The 12,283-nt window shown below is 39.7% G+C and overlaps 1 protein-coding gene across 1 annotated transcript; it reads right to left on the bottom strand.

Moving 5' to 3' along the window:
• Positions 1–334: 334 nt before the first annotated feature.
• On the bottom strand, positions 335–11,959 carry CUNH11orf97 (chromosome unknown C11orf97 homolog). Its single transcript, XM_088140584.1, has 4 exons — positions 11,820–11,959; positions 8,248–8,352; positions 5,389–5,511; positions 335–3,418 (listed from the first exon to the last, which is right to left on the bottom strand). The coding sequence occupies exons 1-4, from the start codon at positions 11,908–11,910 to the stop codon at positions 3,414–3,416; spliced, it is 324 nt and encodes a 107-aa protein (XP_087996710.1). The 5' UTR covers positions 11,911–11,959; the 3' UTR covers positions 335–3,413.
• Between the last annotated feature and the right edge of the window lie 324 nt (positions 11,960–12,283).

Genomic DNA, 12,283 nt, shown 5'->3' with positions numbered 1-12,283 from the left:
AATAATGCAAAATCCCAGGACATCTAGTGAACACAAAGCAATTTGGATCTCTTTGGATCAGGTTGAATGTGCCATTTTAATACTGTTTTAATCTACTGTTTATATTCACTGATTGTACCCTGCTTCAAGATTTCTAACAATAGAAACCAATATAGTGTACAAATATATTGCAGAAATAACAAATGTTTGTATTTTGACATGTTTCAATGTTTGCCACAAACTTTTGAGTTTCAGTGGAACATCTTGTTGACTTCTTAGCAATTGTTGTTGCGAAATCCAACCTTCCATTTATAAGCATGAATTATTAGCAAATCCTGTAGCAAACTATAAGATGGAAATAAAATCTCTTTTGTTGTAATATGAGGACCAAAGAATGCACGGTGAGATTTCCACATATAAAGTAGTCATAAAGAAATAAAGGATGAGTTATTTATTTATTTATTTATTTATTTGTTTGTTCGTTTGTTCATTCATTCATTCATTCATTTATATCTCTCTGTCTATATCTGCTTACCCTTTTAGGATAATTGTCTCACCACCCACAAAACAGCTTCTAAATTATTATATTTCAAGACACATCAAAATAATTTTAAAAAATCAAAATTAAAAAAAAAAGCCTGTTTGGTCCGGTGGTGAAGGCACCAGGCTAGAAAGCAGGAGACTGTGCGTTCTAGTCCCACCTTAGGCATGAAAGCCGGCTGGGTGACTTTGGACCAGTCACTCTCTCTCAGCCCAACTCACCTCACAGGGTTGTTGTGGGGAACATAGGATGAGGAAGAAGTATTAGGTATGTTCACCACCTTGAGTTATTTAGAAAAATAATAACTGCAGGATAAAAAAGTCTAAAAAAACCACATAAAAATTATAAACTTAATTTATAAAGATAACAATAAATACAATAAGCATTCCTACTCTTGGATTGTTAAAAACAACACAGATGTGAGATAAATGTTATGAATAAATAAAATATAAGTGAATTGAAGCCATAAAAATACCAGTAGTAACGGGTATAAAATATATTCAAATGAACAGAATTAACTGAAACTCAAACTGGGATAGACGGAAGAGAGATTTTGGTCTTTTCTGTGTGGTAACACAAATAGGAAATCTATTTTTAAAAACCACAGTTGATTTTGCTGCTATGTTTACCCAAAAGGAAGACTAGTTGCATTCCCCCAAATGAATTTACTTTAAAAAGGGACAGCTATCACAAATTTGTAAATACAATAATAAAAATAGATTTTTTCCCCAACTGTCTTTTGTTGAGAGGGGTTGTTTTAAATGGAAAGGCGCTGCCCTTTGAGTAAATATGGTTACATGCATCTCTAGACTGTTATTTTTCATGTTCTTTTTCTAGGTATGGCAGGGATTTAACTTGTCCTCTTCTGCAAGGGAGGTTCCACCACTGAACTTTTGATCCTTCCCCGCCTTAATGTTAGCCCCAGATCTGTCACTTGGGACACACCGTCTCATATTTATAAGGGCGGCAAGAAAGATTTTCATCCCTGGGAAGGACTGAAGCGAGAGGAAACTTGAGAGATCTGGTTTGAAATGCTTATTTAGTCCTCCCGATACTAGATTAGCTTACAAAACTGGGTGGCTTTCTGAAGCGGGAGGGGGGGTTTGGCATGTACAAGTTTCTAGAAGGTCTGTTTTCTCCTTTTATCATTGGGATTTAAGAAAAAATAAGGATTCTATGAGAAAATGGACTTCTAGCAATGCACAATTCAGGGCCAAACTTGAGCAGTCTCCCAGTGGGGAAACTGGGTCTCCCAATGTCATTAATTTTACTTCAAAACATCACATGGAAGCAGTCTTTTTTCACTGATAAAGAGACTCTTGGGATTGCTCTCTCCCCAGTGGAAGAAGGAAGCAAGAACCATGAAGGTTCTGTCATTCTGAACTTACATTAGAAATGCAAGAATACTTTCTAGAGCAGTGCACCAGAATATTAACCCTCTTCCAGGGGTCAGCAATCTTTTGAAGGAGTGGGCCCCATTGCATAATTTTGTATGGAACCCAAAATAAAAACAAATCATTTAAAAATTTGTTTTTTAAAAAGTAATATATATTAAAAGAAGTTTAAAATACTCCAAATGGAATGTGCTTATATAAGAAAGAACACCGTGCAGAAGAGAACTGCATCTTGGACATCATACAAAAGGCAAACAAAGAAAAACCATAATCAACCAGTTCAAAACAATGTATCTCAAACAATAAAATGGCAATCAGAACTGAAACCTTCTATAGCTTGTCAGTTGGGAGCTCTACTCATCTTAATGGCGTCCACATGTTCACCATTTCTCTTGCCAGCATGATAAGATAAGAACTTCCAAGTTCCTAGCAATGAAATGGCATTTCGCTAGCAGTGACATCTTTTCCACCTTAGTAGATTTTCTCTACAGACAGAAAAGATGGAAGAAATGGTGGAAAAAGAGTGAAGGAAGTTTCATTTCTAAGAAAAGGTGATGGTGCAATAAAACACTCCTCTAATATCATGCCTTAAGTATTTTTGGAACATTACTGAAGTTTCTCACCAGCAAGGGGAAACTTGTGAATGGAAAAAGTCCACTGTCCATTCTCAGACTGACATGGAATTAAATATTCCTCTTAAAGTGGATCCAAAAACTCACATATAGAAAAAGAGGTAATTCTCATTTTGCTGTAATGGCTGATAAGGTAGAAGTAAACCAATTCTTGAATGGCAGGGAGACAGACTTGGATATCCAGTGGAGACCATGATGTTAAGGAATAGATGCTAACTTCCAATCACTTACTGCTGATTACTACTACCTCAGAAACCTTTTACCTCAAATAGCTTGGAGGACTGAGCTTGAAAAAGGGTGGAGAAAAAGTGAACCTCCCTTTGTCCCATCTCCATAGCTCTGAACAATTCCTTCTCTTCTCTCCCCTATACCAACTATAACTTAAGCAATTAATCGTGTTTGAAAAAGCAGCTAATCAATAGTGTTTGAAAAAGTTGTTCTCACATCTAAACTGGCCTTGAGTGAGGGCAAGATATGATCATACAAAGGAGATATAGGACAATGAGTAATCAAGGTCAAAGGTAAGGACAGATTTGCCTGTTTTCCATTTGCTCAAGCTGCCACCGTGCTATAAGAACTTTTGAGGATCTTACAAATAGGTTGCAATCTTCAAAAATGACTTAAAAATTACTCATTTTGTTCTGAAGGACCTTTTTGTTCTGAAGTAGTGAATTGCTTAGTGGTGAGCTAAGTCATAGATGATCAACTTAGATACGCTGACTGGCAGGTGCATAGCTTCAGAGTTTATTTTATAAGCTACTTTATACATTCTAACATATAGTTGTCTATGTTCAGATAAATGTGACAGCCATATATTTGCTTTTCTTCTGTGAATTCCATCAAAGGAGATTGAATTTTTCAGAATGACTATCCTAGAAAGGAGAAAGTATCAAAATAGAGAGTCATAAGTATTATATTTGTGGAGCAGCTGCAACCACAAAACTGCCCCTGTGCCTTGTTTTAAACACATAAATAATGTATTATTTCATCATGAGTGGAATGAATCAAGTAATTATTCTTAAATGGAAGGTGGAAATTACTTAAATTGTCATGAACATTCCTTCTCAACCATTCTTTTCCATTAAGGACAGAATCTCATTGGAGTATAAGTAATTAGGGCCCAAACAACTTGAATTTTTTATAGGTACATAAAACTTTTGGTAAACAAAAAATGAAGTTGTTGCCTTCACGAATCAGAGAAATCTAAACGTGATTGTGCAATGTGGAATTCTCCAAACTGAAAACTCATTTTAAAACATGATACAATGAAGAACTGAGCAACCCTAAACATAAATACTTCCAACTAAGTTGCAGCAAGTTTTGTTCCCAGGTATGTGGGTTAAATTGTCCAATTAAAAGTGGGAAGAGCAGAGTTCATATCCCAGCTCAGCCATGAAGGTCACTGAATGGATCACTCCCTCTCAGTATAATCTATCTTGCAGAATTATTATAAGAATTAAATAAGAAGGAAAGAATGGCCATAAAAACTACCTTGATTTTGTTGAAGGAACACCCAGATATGAAAGTAATAAACACAACAGTTTCAAGAAATGCAAGACATTACAAAGCATTTATGCCAAACGTGTTGACTTTACTCAGAAGCAACTGAATTGATGCTCATCTGCCTGGTCTGTACTAAGTCCCCAAGATGATTTTGATTACTCTCTTCAGAGACTAAGATTTCTGGGATGAAATTCTGTGGCTTGATATTGAGGATGTATTATGCTTATATGAATATGGACACAGGGCTGTGGCCCCCAAATCCTCAAAGGTCTTGGAAGCTACCTTAGATTCTCCTAAGAATGGGCCTTGAAATTGGAACTTTTGGCAGTCGGATGCAGCTATACTCTTGACCGAAGAACGGTACACTTCTAACTGGGATGGTTGCCCTCTTCCATTGAGGGAGAGATGCAGATGGAGTGGTGAGAGAGGAAGGGGACACCCATCTAGCTAGCCAGATCAACTGAATCAACGCTGGAGCTCAGTGGGGTGACAGATGTTGCAACCAGATCGGCCTCACATCTTATAGCAGAGTCTTTCTGTGTGCTAGAGCAATCTTCCATTAACAGAGTTCACACATGGACTAGCTTCTAGTAACCAGGAACTAGAAAGATGCCCACCCTGACCTAAAGGTTCAAAAGGAAATGGATCCCCAAGCCACATGGGACAATCTAAAACTAGCCATGAATCTGAGGCCTGCTTTACGTCTTCTATTTTGAAGGCATTCAGAAGAATCAGAGTGATGTAGCTGGGAAGCTTGGATCAAACAGCCTTTCTGTTCCAGCCTAATCTACCTTGAAAAATTATTCAGAATTATTCAAATTAGTAAAACAACTATAGCCCACTGAACTGATGAATATAAGGTGAAACCCTGTTGTGAATATAGATTGGAGATCTAACTTAAAAAAAATCATTGTGAATCTACCGTCAGTTGCAAAAACATCTATGGTACCTTGAACTTCTGAATCCTGCATTTGTGTTTAAAAATTGCAGATAACTATTAGGGGTAGACATTGCAGGGAGAAAGACATGTTAGTCTATAGTAGCCAAAAATCAGAAGCAATCTTAGAGCACCTTTTTAGATTAACAATTTTTTTAAAAACACATAAGCTTTCATGAGCTACAGAGAAGTAGATTTTTTTCCCCTATCTCTTGGCTGCCATTTGGTAGCTATTTCAATTTTTGCAGTTCAGAGAGGGTAGCTCTCTTCTATTTATAGTACAATAAATGAATGCCGGCAATGAATTTAGTGAATGTTAGAGATCGCTATATCAGTCTACTGTTTTAGATGCATGCTTTTGGTGGTGGGGTGGGGAAAAGAAAGGAGATACTACATTCTTACTTCTTATGACAGCATGCCTGGAGTAATAAGGTTGGGAAAGGAAGCAGCTTTGATTCTGTGATGCTGGGTTGAAGCCTCCCACGGGGAAATTTCTTTTCAAGCTCCAAATTCTTTCCAGAGCCACTGTTCATAATATACAGAAGAGCATTATTGTAATTGGATTGTATTACAATTATAGGTAGTCCTTGTTTAGCGACCACAATTGAGACCTAGTCTTTAAGTGAAGTGGTTGCTAAGTGAAACAACAGGATTTTATGATCTTACTTCAGCTTTCCTTTGCTTTACAGACCTGTGAAGGTTGTAAATGCAAGGATTGGATGTAAAGTTACTTTGTCATCACTGTCGTAACTGTGAACAGTCACTAAATGAGGCAGTTGCTAAATGAGGACTACCTGTAACAATCTCAGCAGTTTTAACAGGGATAACAAAACAGAAGTGTCATCCTCTTGTTGACATACGTAACCTTATATGCAAGAAATCCTTCCCATTTTAAGACTTGTGATCAACAAAAATGTAAACATTTAGTCTCCTATGTCTTGTTCTAATAGTATTATGCAAAGATAATAGCATGTACAAAGGAAGTTCCATACAGCTTAAATGTGGGAAACTCCTGCGTTCCTTCGAAGTTTCTTAAGGGCTCCTTTGGAAGATGAATCATGATTGGCAACCTTTCCCTAAAAACTGTGGACTCACATAGCTAGATCATTATCATGATCAGCCTGGCTGGTAGGTTTTAGAAGATTTCTTCAGAGTGTGAAAAAGAGATTTTGTCTATTTAAGAAACTTTATATGGCTTCCCATCTTACCTGTGAACTCTGGATGGCTAATCACCATCAACAAAAAAACCAATCTAATAAATGATTGGCTGTATATCTTCTGTGGGTCTCCCTATTCTTTTGTGAAACCAATAGAGCAGCTGAAGAATGTCTTTTAGCTCAAAGTAGAAAATGGAGAATCTGCATACTTTGCCCAGATGTCAATTTTAATGCAACAGGGATATAATTGAAAAGAATATGAACATTTGAGAATATTAAACCTTGTGTCACAGTTGAGTTAATAATACATGTAATACATACAATAATTTCTTCCCCAAAAGGAACAATCATAGGATACTGTACAAATATATGTTTAAATGAAGCATTAGTCTCACTGCATCTCCAACATGATGATTTACTCAAACCTTTTCAACAAAGGTGCAATGGAATCCAATAAGTCCAAAATACTATTTAAAAAAAAATAGAGATGTAATCTAAATTCTATTGAAGTTTGGGATATTAGTGTTAACTCCTCTTCCTATTTTGTCCATGAGAATAGATATATTTACTTTAAACAGCTTCCAAGAAGTATTTTATTCATGCCTACATGTGTTCCAAAGCACCTTTTCCTTGTTGAATCCTTAGTGCTGCACGATTCTAATTGGAGTGGTTGGAGTGCTAAGTACACACAGGGAACCTCATCCCCAAACAAATGGATTGCTGTGAAGCTTATTGGATCACTGTGGGCAAAAAGGAAAAGCTGAAATACCTCATTCAGGATCTATAAAGTTATAATCTATTTCTCAAGGGTAGGAAGTGATCCATGGAAGTGTAATCCAGAATTCCTTAGCTCACAGTATTTCCAAACAGAGCTATACCAGCCTATGATTTTTCCCCTCCACCACTGGACTTAATTCCATCAATAACACACTGTCAGCAGCCAAGAGTAGTAACATTCTGCAAAGGATTATGAAGTCCTAAAAACGACTTCCTCACTACTCTGTCAAAACTAGTTTATCTTTTCCTCTTCTTTATTTTAGTTATGAATTAAACTTGAGAGATCATCCTATGTTTATGGGCTTTCACAATGGACAGACTGTCATGTTTAAAACAGAGAGAATGCTGTTTGGCTGGATTCTGAGCTCAGCTATTGGCCAACTCAGGCTGAGCAAGTATTAGGTGAAGATGTTGGCTGTGAGCTTCAGATTCATGCTAAAGGCATTTGGGACGCATGAATGGTGAAGATGAACCTGGAGGATAGCATGTTGGATTTAAGATGTGTTGGAAATTACTGGCAATTGAAATGGATGGTAGTGTGACAAGTTGAGCTGAACAATATGACCTTCCAGATTTTGCCAAATTATAACTCCATGCATCTCTCACTATCAGTCATGTTTACTGGGACCTTTGGGAATTGTGGGTAGGGAATCTGAAGGACTGCCTATTGTATATCCATTGGTCAACCAAGACTTTATGTTACTTTTCTGTTTCTTCTCCTTAACAGATGAAAAAGAGTTTGGAAGAAGCAGTGGGAGAACATGGGGGGGGGGGCAGGTACCAACAGAAGGCAACAGTTGGACTGTGGGTGAAGCATGGCACTTGTGTATAAAAGCCTCATAGGGATCAAGTCAAAGTTAATTTACTATGTCTTGTTTTAGATTAATTAATACCACATACACCAGTTTCAACCCCAAGAGAAGAGATTATACAAATGCAATAACAAATCTACTTTCCGTGTGATTTTATATATTCCCTGAAGCAGAACTATATTTAAAGTTGAACTTTTTTGATATTCACAATACCTTCTGTTCTAGTACCTCCCCTTAGAAGTGAGATTTGCCCCATCTGTACTGGGTTTTCAGAAATGATTTAAAATGGAATTGTTCCAGAGGGCTTTGAGGAGTTAACAGTACTCAGTCCCCTGTGGTTATTTTTGCTGTTGCTATTTTTTGTACCAGTGTTTTGAGTAGATATTTTACTCAGTGTTGTATTTTTGCAGACTGCTGAAAATCACTAAGGCAGGTCAGTATACAAATGGAATCTTTCCATTATAAGCACTTCAGAGTTTGAATTTTCCCCATTTATCTTGTTTTGCAAAACTTACCTTCTGAAGGGTGTCTGATTCTGCACTCATCCCTCTGGAAATACAGCTCTTCCTCAAGTACTTCCTTAACTCTCCTTGGTGGCTCAACATATACAAACTTTTTCCCTGTTTTAGAAAAAACCATTTAAATGGATGAAATGAGGAATTCTCAGATTGTATGCCTTCCTTCATCTAGTTATATAAAGTTAAATATTAAATCAAACAATTATAATATTTTATAAATATTCTAATAATCTTGATAACCCATCATATTTAAGAAAAGTGACATGAATAATAATCATGCTTTATTTCTTCTTTGAGGAATTTATAAAAGCAGAGTTTGTGCATCTAGAGCAGGAAATGGAAAAAAGATAAGCAGAAGTTTCTATTACTGAGGCACAGCAATTATTATCAGACTTATTATCAGACCTATTATCTGTGGAAGAGAGGTCTCTGAGACTGATTTTGGGACTGGGAAAGAAACAGGAATATCTCATATACGTCGTTAACAACAGATGGGTATTTTAGGTCAGTCTTGTATAGAAAAGAGTGGTTAGCTCTTCAGTTCTGCATTCTGGGAAAAAGTGGTTCAAATGGCTCACAGAGACCTTTACAATTCACTAATAAATAAGTGCTACAACTTGGGCTTATTCAGTTTCTAAGATGTTGTGTAATAACTCCTTAACAATAAATTCTAGCTAGTGGGACTCATCATGAATCTTTCAAGGTTGTCTCTGCTACTGTGTGTGTGCACCTTTGAGTCCGTGTTGACTCCTGGCAACTGTCTGGACATGTCCCTGCAGTTTTCTCAGCAAGATGTTTTTAAGTAGTTTGCCCTTGCCTTTTTCCTAGGGCTAAGAGATGGTGACTGACCCAAGGTCCCTCAGCTGACTTCATGTTTAAGGAAGGACTAGAATTCACGGTCTCCCAGTTTCTAGCCTGGTGCCCTAACCACTACACCAAACTGGCTGTGATTGTGCTATGAGAGATTGAGAATATGTTTCAGAAAAATTCCACTTCATAGTTTATTCTTCTTCCAAATAAACCTCAAAACCTCAATAACTTTCTATACAAAAGGCAATCAATATAACTCAGGAGTTTGAATGATCAGACATTGGGTGGTATAAAGTTATATTAGTTTCCATTTTGTACACAGGTAGTCCTTGACTTACGACCATTCGTTTAATGACTGAAGTTACAACGGTGCTGAAAAAAGTGACTTTTGACCAGTTGTCACACTTATGATCATCACAGCATCCCTGCAGTCATGTGATCAAAATCCAGGCACTTAGCAACCAGCATGTATTTATGACAGTTGCAATGTCCTGGGGTCATGTGATCGCCATTTGCAGCCTTCCCAGCGGGCTTCCAATAAGCAACGTCAATGGGGGAAGCTGGATTCACTTAACAACCATGGCAAAAAAGGTCATAACATTGGACATGACTCACTTAACAACTGCATCACTTAGCAACCAAAGTTCTCGTTCCAATTGTAGTCGTAAGTCGAGGACTACTTGTATGCTATTTTGAGATGTATTTTGAAAGGAAAAGAGTCCTGAAAAAGGTTCTTTACCACACAAATGTATACACATACACAAAAATAGGAGTAAATGTCTTTGTCATAGCACTTGGGAAATCTCCTCTATCTTTAGTTTTTGTTGTTATCTACCCATTTCTGGTGTTGTAGATGGACAACCTTTTTGCAGCTAGTAGCTACACATCTTTTATGTTATTTTTTCCAACACCAACAGCCTCAGAGGACATGAAGGTGATGCAGTAATTATTTGGTGATATTTTCAGCCCTTCTTTTTCCTCCCACCTTACTGTTAACTTTCACATGATCAGCCAATGTTGGTGCTGTACTGCCACCTTCACCTAAATTATAGATCAGCAACTTGGGCCAAATCTGGGTATCTTGAGAGATAAGTGTTCAGACGTTGCCAACAAGAGACAAAAGACTCCACATAGGCAGTAATATCTGTAGCAACAGAAACTGATAGCAGACCATATTGTGGATTGAGACACAATCCTAGAGAAGCATAAGGAAATGAAACAAGTCCTCCAGGGTGACATCTTAACTAAATAGAAGAAATGTTTATGAGCAAGTTGTTGTAGGAGGGAAACTAATACTTGCACAAGGCAACCAAGTTGGAACAGGACATTTAAATCACTGAATCCAACTTCTGTTCCATGCAGGAATCCAAATTAAAGCATTTTGGACAAATGTTTCTCTGGCCTTGCTCAAGCAGAGCCAGTGAAAAGGAGCCCTCTGAGTCACTGGTTCCACTGTCAAATGTTCTTCCTGATAAACAGATTTTTCAAATATCCAGCTGGAATGTTCTTCTCTGTAATTTAAGATTTTTATTTTATGTCCTGCCATGGGAGGAGGGGGGAATGATGCAGTGTGCCCCATGATGTCGTGACGCTGACAGCGCCCCTTTTGTACTTATGTTACATAGCTGTATGCAAGGAGTGAAGCTTGCATCATCATGTAATAATGGACATTTTGGCAGGAAATCTCTGCTTGCTGCAGATGCTCTTGTGCTCTGTACTCTGAGAAGATAATGAACAAGTCTTGGCTTTCTTTTGTACCCTTTAGGTACTTGAAAAGGGATCACAGGTCTGCTCTCAGTTGTCTTTTTTCAAGGCTAAACATAACCACTTCCTTCAGTTTTCCTCACAGGTCTTATTTCCCACTGCCTTGACTGGATTCATCTTCCAGTCCCCAGATCGCTCTTGCTGTCCTTCTCTGCATCTGTTTTAGTTTCTCTGAATCGTTAGGTGGCACCTGGAAAACCATACCATAATGGGTAGGTCAGGTCTGGCCAATACAGAGCAGAATGGGATTGGGTATTAGATTTGGACAACCTTCTCAAACCTGGTGCTGTCCAGCGGTCCTGGGCTTCAATTCCCGTAGCTGGAGGGCACCAGGTGAGGGATGAACTTTAGACAGAACAAAGCAGCCCTGTTCACTTCAGTGGTAATGAGGCCCTCGTAAACATATAGTTAATAATTCCTTGGTAACCTTGGCTGATCTCAAGAAGGCTGATCTCAGATCTGCTTAATACTTGGAAATCTGAGGGCTGTGGACTTGGTTGGGAAGTTGAAAAAAAAAACACCCAGGCAGAAGGCAACGAACGGCCAAGCCACTTCTGCACTGCTGCCAAGACAACAACATGGAAATGTTCATGAGGTCACCACCAGTCCTCTTTTAAAGAAACAGGGAAGTGTCCTCCAATCATTGGCAAAGCTGTGCTGGGTGCAAGGATGCAACTGAGCAACAGCAGGATGGGATGCAGGCCCCCCACCGCGGGGGCATCAATTCCTTCATTCTGCCAACGGGTCTGGGAGTTTTCTCCTCCCCACAGCTCTCCCTCACGGGTGCCTTCCAGAGGCGTTGGACAAATCACCCATAGAGAGAAGCCGTCTGGTATCCAGCCAGCCTGGGTGGCCCTCCAACTTCTAGTTGCCGGAGCTGAATCCCACCCCCCACCCCCCAAAGGAACCCGGAGGTCTTCTCCGTTCCGGGGATAAAAGCAGCGCGGAAGGGAAAGTCTCGCTCCGCCGGGCGAGGCGCGCGCGCCCCCACTCACAGGGTTGCCCCCCTTCATTGCTCTCGCCGTAGATCCGGCTCCCCGAGCCCCCCTCCTTGGGCTCCAGGGGTTCCCCGTTCGACGGTCTCATGCCGCGCCCTCGGCCGCCGCTCCTGCTGCTTCTGCCGGCCGCGCCCAGCCCAGCGGCACGCGCAGGCTGGTTGCCATAGGAGCCCAAGGCTGCTGCTGCTGCTGCTGCTGAAGGTGGGGGGGGCGGAGAAAGAGGAGGAAGATGAAGCTGGTGAGTTGCCCGCGCACCCGGCACAGAGGTGGCACGGGCTGGGCGGAGATAAGAGGAAAGCACCCTCGCCCCAGCTTAAAGGATTACAGGTGGAAGAGGCCTCTCACACCTCGCCTGAAGCCCAGCTGGGTTGCTGACCCCAAGGTCTTCTCCAAGCTGGCGCCCTCTAATTAGCGGGACCTCACCCCCACTCCCCACAGCAGCTCCAAGCCAGGCCAGCGTG

The sequence above is a fragment of the Python bivittatus genome, unplaced genomic scaffold (genome assembly GCF_059951505.1).
Source record: "Python bivittatus isolate LINGU-HERP-01145 unplaced genomic scaffold, Pbiv_v1 ctg000340_np1212, whole genome shotgun sequence".
In the NCBI taxonomy this organism is placed as follows: domain Eukaryota; kingdom Metazoa; phylum Chordata; class Lepidosauria; order Squamata; family Pythonidae; genus Python; species Python bivittatus.
Note: the sequence above shows the minus strand (reverse complement) of the source record. Positions and strands in the feature narration are given on the sequence as shown.